At 39.6% G+C, this 18078-nt stretch overlaps 1 protein-coding gene across 2 annotated transcripts in view; it reads right to left on the bottom strand.

Annotated features, from left to right (window-relative positions):
• The window catches only part of pof1b (POF1B actin binding protein), a 103176-nt gene that overhangs the window by 56270 nt on the left and 28828 nt on the right, over positions 1-18078 (bottom strand). For both annotated transcript variants that reach the window (XM_041196314.1, XM_041196315.1), the window contains 4 exons: positions 14412-14498; positions 7624-7746; positions 3127-3228; positions 2287-2430 (listed from right to left, as the gene is read on the bottom strand). In XM_041196314.1, the coding sequence (XP_041052248.1) occupies positions 2287-2430; positions 3127-3228; positions 7624-7746; positions 14412-14498 (456 nt within the window). The remainder of the gene's footprint in view (positions 1-2286; positions 2431-3126; positions 3229-7623; positions 7747-14411; positions 14499-18078) is intronic.

Consider the following 18078-nt stretch of genomic DNA (forward strand, 5'->3'; position numbering starts at 1 on the left):
GGCAAATTATGAAACAATGTAACTTCATCTGAATAGGAACAGATGGAAACGTGCTTGTACTCGAAAGAGTTACAGCCATAATGCCTAACCGTAGCAACCTCTAAAGTACAGCTACAACAACCATGTCGGACAACCCTCCTCAAAAAATGGCGTCCATTTTACTCAGTACATCAATCTCTAAATGCAGGCTAAACAGATTAAATGGAAAAGCAAGAAAAAAAGACAATTTTTTCATAGTTTAAATGTTAATTTGACTCAAGCAACTTACGTTTAAGTGAACACTTTTATTATCATTCACAAATCTTCCTCTCAAAACTGAAACCTACATTCTACCCTCATTAACTACACTCTATCTTCCTTTCATCTTCAATGCTCTTATGCTGTTGCCTTCAAGCTTCAAACCCACCTCCTCCACAGGTCCAGTTGAATCCTTCCACTCTAGCCTTTGCCCCTCAAAAAACACAGATATGGCCCTTAATCAATGTCACAAATGACATTCTCTTCTGAGGTTGTGATAATAATGAAATCTTTGACATAATTGGCCATACCACTCTCCCATACTACCCTGATGTCCAGCTGTGTGGGACAGCCATTGCTTGGTTCCATTCTTGCTTATGTGCTTATTACCAAATGGACAGAGACAACCTGAAGCATATTTTATCTGATATGGGAGTTTGAGATGTTGATGGTGTCTTACAATTCACTCAGGAAGTCTGAGTTTTTACATGTTGTAGTCTGGAGCTAGGGATAGTGGCTCAAACTTTCTTTTGATCATATGGCTAACCAGAAATCTCTCCCACTTTTAGCCTGCCATTGGCACGAGTTGGAGAGATTTGCAGGTTGATTCCCAACCTATTGGCCAAGTTATGAACACACCTTCCTTAGTCATCAAGTCCTAGTGTGGGAATTGAACCCAGAGCTCCAGCTCAGAGGCAGGGGCACTACCAACTGTGCTACAAGGCCTCAGAGATATTGATATAAGTCTGAACAGTCTGCCTGTTTAACTGCTGAATAATGCAAGCACTATGGAGATGAACATTCTTGCCCATCTTCCTGAAAGTATATAAGTATTCTGAAATTTGCTAACGCAATCATTTTCTCTAACAGTCTGACACTGAGTAAGCATCCAATACTGACTTAACAGGGATATGATTGACAGAGACCCAGTCAGAGAGTTGGTGAAAGGTTTAAACTTGATAAGTTAACTTACTTTTCACCTTTAGATTCACATTCCAATTGCTAAGTAAGTTTGATCTCTGACGTAACAACTAATAACAAGTTATAAATTAATTATCTTACTATATAAATTCAGAATAGAAAATCAGCAAGCTAAAGAACTTTTACTATGACACAACTTAAATTATGTATCTATCCAACCCCAGGATCAAACACTCTGCATATTTTCTGTTTTTTTTCAACAGTCTTTGTTCTCAGATGTAATTTCTTGCCTTTGTGAATACACAAAATTTGGGCCTCCTAGGCTTTAACCAAAACAACTCCTATTCTCAGTCTTAATATTTTCAGGATGGGCTGTACGAAATACATGGGACACTTCAGTTAACCTAGGAACTTTCATGGTTAACTTGTGTAATTGGGAAAACACTATATCTATGTCACTGTATGCAATTTAATTGGAAAGCAGTATACATTATTGTGCCAGAATGTACATTAATGGGAGAACTGCTACATATACACAATTTATAGCACTGTACAAAGACTGCAGATACTTCATTAAAATTGTGACTATGTCAACACCCATTCTGATAAGATAAAGCCATTTTTAGCATTCTGTAGTTGGGGGCAGGTGAATCCAACTGCAATTCCCAATTGCTAGTAGGTTGATCCCTGACATAACAATCATTTATAAGTTATGAATAAAGTCTAAATAGACTTCAGAAATGGATTATGGGGAATACCTTACAAGTTAAAGATGTATCACTACTACATGAGTTCAATTACACCATCTACTCTATCACAGGCGCCAGCCAGGCTTCATACATTTTCATTCTTTCCCCATCATGTAATGCAGCCATAATAGCGAACCTCTAAAATATTCACTATAAACACCAGCTATAAAACTCCACCTCAAATATTTTCCTTCCAAGCTGCAGACACAGTACTGAACAAGAGGAGTCAAAAGAACCTCTCATTTGATTTCAGGTTTTAAAAAAAAAATAGAAAACTTCTTTTTGGAATGAACAGGATCAGTTTAACACAGTCTTTTTTAATATACAGCAATGCTAAGCAGATTACTTACAATTGCTGATTTCTATTTAAGCATAGTACCTGGGCTGGTTGAGGACTCTGCACTCTGGCTGGTACAGGACTCTGAGCTTCTGAGCCCCCTGAGCTTCTCAGACGGGTCTCATCATATTCCTGGGAAGTGACAGAGCTTCGTGCGCTCCTCAGCTCACTTGGTGAGCTTACAATCTGCAACACAAAATAACTTTGTTAAGACTTGAATTCCCCATCCCCAAACATCTCCAGACAGATGTCAATCTAGTAGCCATTGCATAAATCAATTTTATAATTTTCCTATTCATTTACTGGATTTTAATTTTGATCTTCAAGTTAATGGTTGTTCAAACCTTCAAGTTTTCAATAAAATAATTTTATTCTATTTGAAACTCTTACCTTTAAGTAAACATGCACTCTCATTTCAAAACAAAGCGTAAATAACATTCATCACATTTGGTGAAGAGTTTTAAAATCCTGTAAAATCAGCTCTACTATTATTAAACAGTGCACCTACTCAGCTACCTATAACCCTAAATTCCAATCATTGCTGATAATTTGCAGCCAGCACACTTCGGTCACGTAAATACTGAGATAACCAATGAGAGTCACAATAACTCTTTATCTTCAATTGCAATATGATAATATAGTCTAAGATTCTCACCAACTTGTGTGAAAAACTGCAATATTTAAAAAAAATATGAAATCAATGTCATCACTTGTAACTCTTTCGAGTACAAACAAGTTTCCATCTGTTCCTATTCAGATGAAGTTACGTTGTTTCATAGTTTGCCATTGTGAGATTTGAACTCTTGATCTTAGGGTTACAAACCCAGTACCATAACCACTTGGCTATTTAGGCCAAGCCAATGTCATCACTTGTACCTGTACCTGAACATTGTTTATGTAGTCTTGATTGTATCTGACATCCCAGTTAGTCTGTGAGTATCCTGCATTCTGACACCATTGGAGATCCTTTCTGTTGTTATGTACCTGTAACAGGAACAAGTACCAATTCAGCTTGACATCATCCCAGGATGGCTTTAAAACTCAAACCTTGCCATTACAGACAACATCCACCTCTTGACATCACTATTATTGAAAATTTCAAATTCAATCTTTATCATTAACTTGTTCAAAAAACTTTGAGGGAATTTTTATCATGCTGAACTTTTAGAGATATGGTTGCTGACAATTTTCCCCATTTCTAGCACCCAGTGTTGGCATTGAACTCCTCCTGGTTCAATACAGCATAGTTGAGAAAAAAAAGTTGAACCTCTTCAAGTTTTTATATCTAACAAGAGTAATTTTAACCTTCACCAGCTGTATGGTAATATCTGACAGAGGCGATTCCCTTCCCATTTTAAAATCCGCTGGATTTACCCAGTAGGTTCTACAACATACAGGTGATCCACTCTGCCAAGTTATCATCTCAGCAGTGAGGGTAGAAATGAAATCCAATGAAAGACACTTTTAGTGAAGTACCCCATATCAGGCATATCAGTTTTCAGAGTTTGAGATGCTGAAATTTGAAGTAGGAACTATATGTGCTATTAATCCATTGAACAAAATGTTCTCAATGCACAGGTTCTGATTACTATGGTCTATTGATGGACTATAAACTTCTATAAAATTATTGCAGAAAAGGAGACTAAGGGCTGAATTTTAGTGGGATCTAATGGTGGATGGGACCCGGATCCAGAAATCTCGCCCCCATTTCTGGCGGATCCCATTTTCATTGGTAGGGGAAAGCAGCAGACATGAAGTGCACAGGCACAAATAACAAATTGACTGAGGCATTTAAACTCTGTGCGCAGGACAAGCAGACTTGATTTTCGCTCCAGGAATGGCTTCAACCAGCAGTGTGTGTTCCACAACATTTTGGAATGTGGACGTTGCTGGACAGGCCAGCATTAATTCCCATCCCTAATTACCCTTGAGAAGGTAGTGTGAACTGTTTTCTTGAACCATTGCAGTCCATGTGGACCCACAGTGCTGTTAGGAATGGAGTTCCACGATATTGACCCAGCGACAGTGAAGGAATGGCAATATGTTTCCACGCAAGGATAGTGAATGGCAGGAGGGGAAATTCTAGATGGTGGTGTTCCCATGTGTCTGCTGTCCTTGTCCTTCTAGATGGTAGCTGTCTTGGGTTTTGAAGATGCTGTCTAAGGAGCCTTGGTGAGCTCCTGCAGTGCATCTTGTGGATGGTACACACTGCTGCCGATGTGCATTAGTGGTGGAGGGAGTGAATGTTTGTGGATGGGGTGCCAATCAAGTGGGCTGCTTTGTCCTGGATGGTGTCAAACTTTTTAACTGTTGTGGGAGCTGCACTCATCAGGCAAGTGGAGAGTATACCATCACACTCCTGCCTTGTGGATGGTGGACAGGCTTTGGGGAGTCAGGAGGTGAGTTACTCGCTGCAGGATTCCTAGCCTCTGACCTGCTCTTGTAGGCACAGTATTTATGTGGCGAGTCCAGTTCAGTTTCTGGTCAATGGTAACCCCCAGGGTGTGGATAGTCGGGAATTCGGTGATGGGAATGTCATTGAATGTCAAGGGGCAATGGTTAGATTCTCTTTTGTTGGACATGGCCATTGACTGGCACTTCTGTGGCATGAATGGTACTTGCCACTTGTCAGTCTGGATATCGTTCACATCTTGCCGTATTTGGACATGTACTGCTTCAGTATCTAAGGAGTCACAAATGGTGCTCAACATTGTGCAATCATCAGCAAACATCCCCACTTCTGACATTATGATGGAAGGAAAGTTATTGATGAAACGGCTGAAGATTGTTGGGCCTAGAACACTGCCCTGAGGAACTCCTGCAGTGATGTCCTGGAACTGAGATGATTGACCAACAACCACAACCATCTTCCTTTGTGCTAGATATGTCTCTAACCACTGGAGAGTTTCTCGATTCCCATTGCAAATGCTCCAGCCTTATCTTTTGCACTGATGTGGTGGGGTCCTCTATCATTGAGGATGGGGATATTTGTGGAGCCTCCTCCTCCAGTGAGTTGTTTAATTGTCCACCACCATTCACAACTGGATGTGGCAGGACTGTAGAGCTTAGATCTGACCCGTTGGTTGTGGACTCGCTTAGCTCTGTCTATCACTTGCTGCTTATGCTGTTTGGCATGCAAGTAGTCCTGTGTTGTAGCTCCACCAGGTTGACACCCCAGTTTCAGGTATGCCTGATGCTGCTCCTGGCATGCCCTCCTGCACTCTTCATTGAACCAAGATTGATCCCTAGCTTGGTGGTAACGGTAGAGCAGGGGACATGCCGGGACATCAGGTTACAGATTGTGGTTGAGTACAATTCTGCTGCTGCTGATGGCCCACAGCACCTCATGGTTGCCCTGTCTTGAGTTGCTAGATCTGTTCAAAATCTATCCCATTTAGCGCAGTGGGAGTGCCACACAACATGATGGACGGTATCCTCAAAGTGAAGACGGGACTTTATCTCCACATGGACTGTGCTGTGGTCACTCCTACTGTCATGGACAGATGGATCTGTGGCAGGCAGGCTGATGAGGATGGGGTCAAGTATGGTTTTCCCACTTGATGGTTCCCTGTGAGATAGTTCTCCCAATGTTGGCACATTGCCTCCAGATGTTATTAAGGAGGACTTTGCAGGGTTGACAAAGCTGAATTTTCTGTTGTCATTTCCGGTGCCTAGGTCAATGCTGGGTGGTCCATCCAATTTCATTTTTTATTGACTTTCTAGCCGTTTGATATAATTGAGTAGCTTGCTAGACCATTTCACAGGGCATTTAAGAGTCAACTATATTGCTGTGGATCTGGAATCACATAGACCAGATCAGGTAAGGACAGAAGATTCCCTTCCCTAAATTACATTAGTGAACTTTATGATGGAGACATAAATGCTCTTGAAGGGCAGATAAGGTATGTAGAACTGTCAAGCTGTCATGTTATTTAAATTCTCTGCCCTTTTAAAATTAAAAAATCCTGCCTGCCTGATTCTGTGGGAGCAAAATAAAATGTTCCAGTAGTTCCATTAGCTGTTTGTTGACAAAAGCCTAAGTGCTAGCATTATAGCCTTATTATTGCTCGACTGCTTTCCACAACCTACCAATATCACAATGGGGGGACTGTTAGTTCACAGGTTGATTGACAGCTCAAAGAGATTATTAAATGATTTTCTGTCTTTTATGTAGGGCTATGAATACAAATGTTTGTTTTTATAAGGGAATATGTACTTGAGGGGATTTAAATGTATTGAATGGGCTTTCATGAATGGGACTGTTTTTTATATATAGTGAACTCTTAAAGATATTTAGAACTTTATTTTATTTCATCTTGGCAAGGCTTCTGAGATCTGCCTATGGTAGATACTGGGTGAGTTGGCATGGAGCTTGTAACAGAGAAGGGCACTGGGTGGGGAGCACGGATTGCCATAAGTTGGCATTGGGGTTATAAAGGACCACAAGGATAGGTGGATGGCATGGGAGGTATGAGGGGCCATTCAGGGTGTGTGGGGGCATGGGTTAGCATGAGTTGGCATGGATGGCGATTGTGGAATGGGTGGCGTTTGAGGGGGTTGGTTGAGGACTAGAGGGCCTAATATTTAACGAAACAACTTGGAAAAAGTCCCAGAGGACCAAGGCAGGCTTTTTAACCAGCCTGACTCAACACTTGAAGCCCCTGTGGCCGTCTCCGGTCTGCATCTGACAGTGGTGCGTCCAACTCCATTCCACAACCCAGAGTGAACATCACACCATATGGGGCACTTTCTCTCCCCAAGGCAGTGCACTGAGCTGGGAAATTTCCTGACTCGAGGAGTTATCCACCTCGGAAGTGAAAATCCAACGCTATATATTTTATGGTCAAAGATTTTCAAAGCATTTATGGCATATTCATAGTAAAAACAGAGTCACTGGTACTGAAAAATTTTTAAAAGTATATTAAGGAGCATTTACTCTTGCAATCTTGACTGCAATCATTGGATATTGCTCTTTGTATACAAATAGATTTTATCCACTCAAAAGGGCCTTCAGTCATCCTTCATTTCAATAACAAAAAACCGCCAAAATCTTGAGTCTTGATGGAGGTATGAGTTGGTTGGTGAAAAGATGAACTGACATTAATCTTACTGGAGACAGCAACAGAAGCTCAGTCAATCCAGAGGCTTCAGAATGAGTACAAACAATTAGAAGTACAAAGTTAAATAGATCAATCATGCCTAACAATGGCTACAAATAAACTAATCTAATGATTCAATGTTATTACAAAAGATACAAGCAAATGAAAATGGCATTTATTGAAACTAATTCTGCTATTGTATTACATCTTCAATTTCCAGGAGAAGGTAAAGATATTAATCGGTTTTAACCTGATGTGGTTACAAACTGAACAATCATACCTGCACAGGAGTGGTCGGATCAAATGTCACATAGGTTTGATGCACTACAACTTGAGAATCTTTGGGGATGTGTAATCCTTTCATGTTTTGAGCCAATATATATTGATGCTGTCTGTTCTGCACCTGCGCCACAAACAAATGGCAGTTTAGTCCAGATTTTAACGTGAGGAACTAAAACTACCTCCGCTCCATAGCACAGCAAGCAAGGCTTCAGCAACTCAGACATGCACACACCATAATATGTCAACCAATTAAAACAAATTACTGTGAGGGGAAAAAAAAGAAAAGCAAAGGAAAGAGAATTTCCATTTATATTGTGTCTTTCATGTCTTCGGGGTGTTTTAAAGCATTGACAACTAATATGTTAACCCATGGCCTGTATAATGATTACATACATAGTGGAGGGATAAGCTTCAATTGATATAATACTTCTTCTCAGGCTTTTATGCACATGTACTTTTGCAATAATATAAAAAGCATAACAATAGCTCCAAAATAATTAACGTAATGGTTTTACATTTTGTTTAGAAGACACATTATTTATAAACATAAATTTTTAATCAATTAAAATTTATCATTTTTTCTGTGTGGGCATACAGTATTATGCATCCTCTGGCATTCTCCCTATGAGAGTAAGCAGCAGCGTGAATTCACATGGTGAGATATCCAATGTCTGCTGTGACACCAGGGATTTTGATTTATGAAATATACACAGTCAGTAAAGTTCTTAAAGTAATTGAATCCTGATGCTCAATCACATTATGGAAAATTTATTTAACAAAAATAATAATACAACAGGGTATCTTTTATACAGTGTATCCTACAAATAGAGGAGGACTTCTGAGACATCTATCAGTTTCTAAAGGGACCTTGCTGCAGCGAGTTTCACTGTATCCAATTCATGTCAGATGAAGAAATGAAAGTCCCATTCAACTGAAGATACTGCTTTGGACAGATGTCTCTATCAAGCTCCACTGAAAATAACCATTAAACACCTGCATTTCAACAAACAACAACTTTAATTTATAAGATGCCTTTAATGTAATAAAATGTCCCAAATTTTTCAGCTTATTTATGTTAGGCCACCCAATGGAGGTCTCCTTCCCCAAGGTAACTCCCCTTCGCTACTGTATGTTCGAACCCACCCCTCCACACACTGTCCTGCAGAACTCCGTCCCCACTCCCTTTCTGGGGTCTACCAGCCTGGCTCTGGCGAAACTCCAGACTTACCTCTATGTCTGGCTCCATGGCTCCTCTGCGTTGAGGGCTTCTGTCCCAGTGGCATAGCTGGGACTGCTGCCAGCCATTTGATTGGTTGGCAGTCCCAAGAGGCAAGTCTTGCTCCAAGATTGGTGACGGAAATCCCACTCCAAGGCAATTAATGACACAACAGCTGTTAAATTGCTGTGGTGCAACCCACCAAGTGGAATTTAGCTCACCACCAACTTTTAAGCCAGAGGGACAGGGCCACTCCCTCTGCATAAAATCCATCCCCTCTCCCCTCCATGATCTCCAAACAACTGAACAGGCAGTTGGAATTTTAAGAAAATCACAAGTGCTTATATGTTTTCTTTCAAACATTTGAGTTTGCATTTGAGATGGAAATAGTAATATAGTCCTGGATTCAAGCACTAAACAGACACCTAATAGCATTAAAAGCCCTTCAGCATGAGACTCTTCCAAGAGATGTATTAGTCACTGGTCTTTTTCATGTTATGAGATAGCAATATTGTCACCCATTCTCTCTTCTGAGCATTCACTGGGAAGCAACGCTTAATGCATGCAGACAAAACAAATACTCCCCCAGTGGGTAAAATGCAAGCTGCCCCATAAAACTCTGCTCTTGGAAGTTGTGGCTCACAACCTGAGGTTACTCATCACAGCATAATAGTGCAGAACAACCAGTCGCTTCAGCAGAATTGAAGATATATAACTGTTGTTTGCAACCTTGCTGTCGTTCATGACCCTAAGATGAGTTTCCAACCACCTATTCATACCATATGTCCACCTCCATAAGACTGGCTGATGATTAACCCTGTAAACTTGAGATCATCCCAAACGATGCTACCTGCGTCCTAACTCTCACTAAATTCCAATGATCCATCACCCCTGTGCTCACTGACCTACGCTGGCTCTGGTTTAATCAACAGCTCAATTTTAAACTTGTCTTCGTTTTTCAAATCCTCCATGGCCTCAGCCCTCCTTTCCTCCAGCCCCACAATCCTCAGACGTCTATGTTCTTTTAATTCTGGCCTCTTGAACATGCCCGATTTTAATCACTCTACCACTCAACTGTCAAAGCCCTAAAGCTGTGGAATTTCCTCCCTAAATCTCCCTGCCTCTCTACCTCTCTTTTTTCCCTCGGAACCAGTCCTTAAAGTCTATCTCTTTAATCAAGCTTTTGGTCATTTGCCCTGATAGCTCCTTGTGCAGCTCAGTGTCATATTTTGTTTTATAATGCTCCTGTGAAGAGTGGTGGGATACTTCTAGACATTGTATAATTACAAGTTGTTATTGTAGAGATTATACCGCAATAGGAATTACCTCCTGTAAGGGGCAGAATTTGTGTTCCTTTTTTACTCCCCGCGATCAATATGTTTGAATGTAAGGACAGGGGTGGATGGGTGTTTCCTTACACTCTGAGTGATTGTCCCAATTAAATAATTCCAGCAGCAAACTTTTTGAGAGTTTAAAATAAAGAAGGTGATTTATTATCATATACCTGCCCCGAATGGTTAAAAAAACTCACCCATTTCAGTCACATTAAGATTAGATATAGATGAAGGTAAAACATTACAATTACAGTTTATGATTGTCTCAGTCTTGTTGATGGCAGGCCTATAGTTTCTTAGATAAAATTGACACTTTAGCTGAAGTGAAAGTCTTGTAAAACAGAGGAACAGGTTGTGGGGTGGGGGTGGTGGCAGATGCAGAATCCTTTCCCTACTTTCAAGTATTGCTGTTTATTACTTTGTATGCTCAGATAGCTTGTAGCTGGTTCAATGGCTTTCTGATGGAAATCTGTCTGCATAATAGCTTCTTGGTGTTATTTTAAAAGACAGACAACAAATTGGTTTCCTTGTCATGAGTTCTACAAGTTCAAAGTCCTTTTTCCAAAAAGGGATGGAGAGTTGATGACACATGCTGTGCTGTCATTTGGGAACTTGAATTCACCTAGTCTAGTTTGGATGAGGGAGCAACATAATGTAACGGGAGGCCAATAAGATCCATTCACAATCATATAACACAGAGTTTCAATGTTTCTTTTGTCTATGGTGAATGAGAAAGACAAGCCAGATGGAATGCTATAATTCTTTTGTTGACAGTCCATCCTTAAACAAAGGGATGTGTGAATTCCCTGATGGCTTTGAATGTCCACACTTAATTAGGCATTTGCTTGAGACTGAGTACAGTCTGGAGCTCAAAATGCTAAAGGTCACATGGTTTACTACTTAAAAAATTTAACACTGACAGACTATTAAAGTATTGCCTGAAAGTTCATAATATACTGAAACATGACACTCCCCAATGCACAGGGGAAAAAATGGAATCTGTGATGACTTTTTTTTTAAAACATGGTTTTCTTGTGAAGCAAAAGAACAATGTACACATTCACTTCTTCACACAATCGAACATTCACATGCAGTAATCTGATACTGCTACAGTTTTGCTGTCGCATTCCCTTTTTAAATCCCCAATTACGTGTTATCTGGTGAATATTTATTAATATCAGTACACAAGGCTTTGGAGATAGTGACTCTACTAGACATTTGATTCTCAAAGCAGTTAGCAGTTGGGAAGGTTCAAACTCCATGCTGACTCCTAGGGAGGAGTCAGGCTTCACAATGCTGGATTCTGTTTTGAAGCTTGTAACATGTCAACTTATTATTTTGTTAGGTTGCCTGCAGGGCTTTTAATACTTTCTTGGCTGCTTCCACAAACCAGGAGTCTGATAATTTAGATTCTGATTCACTGATGATCCTTATATCTAGGGTGATAGTGTGAGAAGTATTATATTTAACCTCCTGTGAGCTGTCTGGGTTCTCCCTTTGTACCTTATCATCAGTTATCCTGGAAATTGAACTGTTGGGTTCAGGTAGATTTATGTTTTGAACTTGATCCTGTGATGGTGTTGTGGTTAATTCTCTGTTCCTACTGATTTACTTTCCAGGTTCTTCCTTTTTAAAGTTGGGGATTGTTTAGCACTGTCTTCCCTATTATCTTTTACTCTGGGGTCAATTTCTATTCTATCTATCTTCTTACCTCTCCCTTGTTGGTAGGAGTTATGAGGTCCAAATTTGCTTTTGTTTAGAGGTTTATGGGTTAAATCATAGCGGCCAGCCATGATGGCTGCATCTCTGGCTCTAGAAACTCTTTATTCCTCTATGTAAGTTTAGGAAACAAATTTTAATCTCCTCTAGTAGTATTCTCTCTCTTAACCCTTCATAGATGCAGTCATTTTTTGTTTTTTTAAAAAGACCACATACCCACCAGTCAAATGCTAGCTGTTTAGTCCTCTCAAATTCCAGGAAAGCATATGAGCTTTTTACAGGAGTTCCAGAATTGTTAGCAGTATATCTCCAGTGCAAGCACAAGCACTGAGAATAGCACCCTTTGTCTTATCATCTCTAGCAGAACTCTCAGCAGACAACATGGAATAAACCTCATGGGCTTTTCCTACCAGCTGAGCTTGTATCAGAAATGTCCAAAACTTGGCTAGCCATTGGCTGCCAGTTTCTTGAAGGCTTTAAAGGAAGTTCTCACATCTTCCTCTTCAAACCTGGGGACAAACTAGGAATACTTTAGGAATCAAAACATGTCTCTGGGATAAGGGCATTTAAATTACCACTAGGTAAAATCAGGTTCTTCCTAACTGCTGCAATCTGTCTCAATTCCTGATCTTTGTGCTTATAACTCTCTCTCAAGCTTTTCCAACAGGGAAACATGCTCGTTCTCTCTCTCTTGGAATTCCCTTGGCTCCCTTTTCTCCTGGGCTTCACTCCAGCCTTCGCTCTTCTTTGCGAATTTTGGCTAACGTAACCCAGTCCATTTCAGGTTCTGCATCTTCTACCTATTCCCAATCTGGAGTGAGGTTGAGATGCTCAGCCAGCATTTTTAGTACCTTGGGTCTTCGTGCTTTATTGTGCATACTAGGTTCTGCATGCTTGGCTGTGGCTTTTAGCTGTTCCATGGTTAGGGATGCTAATTTTGGCCAAATAAGTCCTCCCCTTGCAGAAATGCTTTCCCATCAAAGGTAGCCATCTTATTTTATATTGTTAGTGCTCACAAAGCTTAATATTGTAATCACTTTTGTTTCTTGTTTCAGCAATTTGGGCTCTGTTACTTTTCCCCTTGTATTTCCAATTCCTTTAAAGTCGGATTTGGCTGATTTGCAATGGATTTTATCCCAGACTGCAGCACCCAATTTTGCCAGAGACAGATTTATATCTTCCTAATTTATTGCTCATGATCAATATGCTTGTCTGTAAGGAGGGTGCGTTTTCTTATCAACAGAGCGATTGTCCCGATTAAATAAGTCCAACAGCAAGCTTTTTGTGAGTTTAAAAATAAAGGTTATTTATTATCATACTGGGTGGTTAAAAAAATAACACGTCTCACTCACACATAATATCATGCACACAAAGGTTAGATACAGATGAAGGTAAAATAATACAATTACAATTTTTGATTGTTTCAGTCTCATTCACAGCAGGTCTGTAGTTTCTGAGATGAAATTGATGCTTTAGCTGGAGTGAAGGCCATGTAAAACAGGGGGTCCTCAGCGAGCTGCAAGGTTTCCTGTATCGAATTTCCAGGAGGTCGGTTCTCAGGTGAACTCGAAGTTAGAACAGGTTGGGCGGCAGGGGGTGAAGGTGTAGTCCTTCTCCCACTTTCAAGGTACGTATGTTATTACCTTGGTTGCTCAGATGACTTGCTGCTGGTTTGACGGGTTTCTGATGGAACTCTGCAGAACAGCTTCTTGCTGGTCTTTTAAAGACAGGCAACAAAATGGCTTCCTCACCATATGTCCTGAAGTGCTGCCAGGACAAAAGAACTGTGTGTGTTAGATGAATATGAATGGATCCCATCAATCTTCCATTGTATTATAAAATGTACCTTATCTTATTCTGTACAATTTTATGGCTATCTTTAAGATGTCGCATTTTCCTGAAATCATGTGCAGCATACATTATCAAAACAACCTAATAACACATCCTGTGTTATTATTTGATACCTTGAAATTCACCCAGTCTGGTTTGGATGAGGTACCTTTATAATACAATGGAAAGGCGATGGGATCCATTCATATTCATCTAACAAAGACTTCTTTTGTCCATGGTAAAACAGAAAGACAAGCCAGCTGGAATGCTTTAGTTCTTTTGTTGATGGTTCATTCTTAAACAAAGGGATGTGTGAATTCTTTGGATGGCTGTAAATGTCCATGTTTAATTAGGTATTTACTTGAGACTCAGGACTGGAGCTCAAAATGCCAAATGTCATATGGTTTGCAGCAGCCATTTTAATAGGCTGTGTTAAAATTTTTAAAGCATTGACTGAAAGTTCATAATATACTGGAACATGACACTACTCAGTAGATTCTACAAAAACTTAAACAAATAAACATAGTTACTAGATTAAACTTTATTTCATTGTCACACACAACTATCATTAATTGAACTAGGATTAAGGCTGCCACTCTACTATTTATAAATGTATATAGCAAAATAAAATTGTCAAGATAATAACAGATTCTGTCTGGACATGTTCATAAAACTGATCATTCATACCTCTGTGGGGCTTGGCAGCCCAACTTGCTGCACACTGTTCTGTTCATAAGTGACATCATTTACCCGTTGAAATTGTGGCTGACCATCCTACACAAAAAATATACGTGTTAGACCCAAGTCAAAAAGATTGTTGTTCATTAACATTTTCTAGTTCACCATGGCAGCATCCTATTCTGTACAATTATATGGCTATCTTTAAGCGAGTAAGGTGTCGCATTTTCTTGAAATCATGTGCAGTATACATTATCAAAACAACCTACAGCCAAGATATAAAAGGATTCACCATCAAGTACATGTGAATATAGGTGGCTCATTACCATGGACTTTCCGCCTAATACTTAACACTTGTGGCTCCCAATTTAACCAATTCAGTGTTAGACTGGACATGAGTGAGGGAACAGATGACAGTAAAACTCCTGTCATTCTCATGCATTTTTAAATGGCTGTTACAAGAATGGCAGAACCCTAATAACAGGTCACCTGCCTCTCATTCAGGAACAGTGCATGATGGAAATGGTGTATGTTTACAATATTTATGCATATCACACAGAAGGATTATTATACAAGTTTACTGATTATTGGAAACATTATGGAGCAGCGGAGTGGCTCTTGATTGAAAAAACAGGTATAGTGGACCACATTTTCTCTTGCAGTCAACTATGAAAAAATGTCACAAGAATTTACACCCAATTCAACTGGCAGCCCTATAACAGAGGTGTAGAGGAAAGAATTCTTCAGCGTTTCAACACTCAAACCATGCAGTCAGCAAATGTACAGTTTGTGTATAGGGAGCTCTGAATCATCCCTAATAGGACACATTAGATGAAGAAACTCTCATTTCGCTTGGCAAAAGATCAGAGCAACATTTTCAATAGTACCAATACAAAACAATTATAAATTATGCCATTCCCAGTTATACTAGCATTCATATGCGGTTTAAAGTGCTTTAACAATTTATCAAGGGTACTGTCAAACAATCTGGTTAGCAATATTACTATTAACTTGCCTGTAGTTTAAACCACAAAAATTCAACTTCTAACTGAGGCCTTACACCTCAGCCAGATTATTGCTACTGATTACAAACTGTAGGAAGCACATCCTTAGATGATTCAAGTGTATTAGACTTAGCTGAAAAACTATTTCACTCATTCGATGGTTTGTGCTTTTTAAGTAGACTAAGAAGCATACAAATAAAATTGACATTGGATGCTTTGCAGGGATCATTGCAGCTCTGAGGAAAGATGGAGCCCACTTCTCATCTTATACTGTGCTTTTTTCTAGCAAATTGCCTCTATCCAATGTTACAAAGTGGTTATTTAAAATTTTCTTTAAGAATGCACTTCTTTTCTATGTCAATTACTTAGTGCATTAGTTCACTAGCAGCTTCTTAGATTGGGATACAATATAGCTCTTAGTGCTTTTACCAAGGAGACTCACTAAATTGTGACCGAGAAGCTCAATTCCAAGCAGCGATTTGCTTCAGGGTTCAACAAAAATTCATTTCTAACCAAACATTTCCCCCTATTTCACAATGTGCTCAATACCTTGCAATTTTTAAATTCATTCTATCACAGCAAAAGCTTTCAGCTGCAACTGCAAAACTCCATCCATTTCCATGTCTCATATATAATGTGTAGTCTGTGTGGATTACCACTTTAAGAATAGTTTTATACCGTGGGACTATGCTCACTAGGAACTGGATTGAGAAGGTTCACTTCAGGTAGAACCATTCTTACACCCAACAAAACAGAGAAGACTCTGAAGAAGAGTTAGACAGACTCGAAACATTAACCCGGTTTCTCTCTCCACAGATGCTGCCAGACCTGCTGAGTCCTTCCAGTGTTTTCCGTTTTTATTTCAGATTTCCAGCATCTGCAATACTTTGCTTTTATATTATAGTATATTAGAGAAAACTTTTATCCCATCAGTCTAGGTTGGATCTGCACCAGGTTTCCAGAGGTCAATATATGTAACTCACTGGTGACACCCAGGTGCATTTATAATGCTTCTCATGCAAACACCTGTCTTCCTATTTAAAAAGAAACACTTATCATGTCACTAGTTGTTTTAAAAACACGGGTATTTCTGAATTCCACACCTAGTTGGAACAGAAAACTGGCTAGACAGCTTCTAATTCACAGCAGCCAGCCTATCTGCAAATAAAGAGACATCCACTTATAATGTAGTCATCTTTAGTTTCTTTGCACGCAAGTAAGGTTACTTTCCTCACAAAGGACTGAATATAAAGTTGGCTCTAACAAAAACTGAAGCCATGTCTTTTGGAGAAGGAGCAAGAGAGTTATCATGAGTGGAAGAGTGGAACAGGCCCAAATCCTGCGGAGGGCAGCAACAAGGCCTGACTACTATGATATAGATAGCTCCAGCTGAAGAGCAATGGACCAACTTGCCTTAATTTCTACAATATTTCAATGAGAAGGCAATCATAATGTACAGGATCTAGCAAGAAAAAGCACATAATTTGACAGACTCAAAAGGATCCATTGACCAAATTTGAGAAACTAAGGTTACTGTGCAAGATATTACTAAGAATGAAAACAGTGAAGTCAAGATAAATCAGGCTGTCATGATTGGCAATAGAAATCTTTGGTTCTAAAAGCCTGAAGACTACAAAAGGGCGGAAAGATTGAGGAAGGTAAAAGACTCCTGTAGTTTTGAAGACTTGGAGAAGCATAAGCTGCAAACATTGATTGCGTAGTGAATCTTGATTTTAACACTTGAGCAACGTCAAATTTGGAGCTCAGCAGGCATAATGGAGGAACATTCACTGCAGTGTTTAACAACAGATTCTCATAGGTGCCCCACATTGGCAACAAAATAGCAGTGAAATACTGATGCTGAAAATAAAACTGCTGATTGCAGATCAGACCAGAACTTTCAAGGATAATAAATTAAAACAAAATGGAGCGATAAGTAGAAGGGAAAAAGGGATCATATGTCCGAGGGATAAATTGAATACAATAAATTTCCAGGGAGATGGTAAAGTGGACTGGGTGTAAGAAAGATTAAAAAGACAAAGAAGTACGGGGATAAGTCAAGAAAGTAGAAGATCTGACAGTTCTAATGCAAGTCATAATGCATAAACATCAAAATAACAGTAATCGTGTTGGGTTTGTCATTGGGAATTCATTTGATGGCTTGGTTAGTAAAGCCCGTACGTGGCCTAACCATACTGAGAAGACTTGGTTTGAATCCTGGTCTGTGCTGGGTTAGCTTATTTCAGCTAGTCCGCAGCAAAGGTGCCTAGGTGAAAAATCATCCAGGCTTCCTACTCTCATTAGTAAGATTGTCCAATCTTTCTGCATTCGCTTGGGAGATGCCAGGAATTGATCCTTGATCTTCCGGGTTTCTGCTTCTGGCAACCCAGGAGAAAAGTATTCTGTAGGTGTGGTTCACACCGACCCACCTCCAATTCCCTTACATCCAATTCTTGCTATGTAAATGTTAAATTGCATATTTTTAAAAATGTAATCTCCAGCTTTGTTTCCAAAAAAGAAAGCATTGATAATTAGACATTCCACAAACCAATAATTTAATTATTTAATTCTAATAGCTAATCAGCAGTGGAAAAAAGTTGGACTAATGATTGGTGGACATTTGACAATTTGTCAGTTCTCTTGACTCTCTAAACCCCAAACCATCACCAAAT

This window comes from Carcharodon carcharias, chromosome 9 (genome assembly GCF_017639515.1).
Source record: "Carcharodon carcharias isolate sCarCar2 chromosome 9, sCarCar2.pri, whole genome shotgun sequence".
In the NCBI taxonomy this organism is placed as follows: Eukaryota; Metazoa; Chordata; class Chondrichthyes; order Lamniformes; family Lamnidae; genus Carcharodon; species Carcharodon carcharias.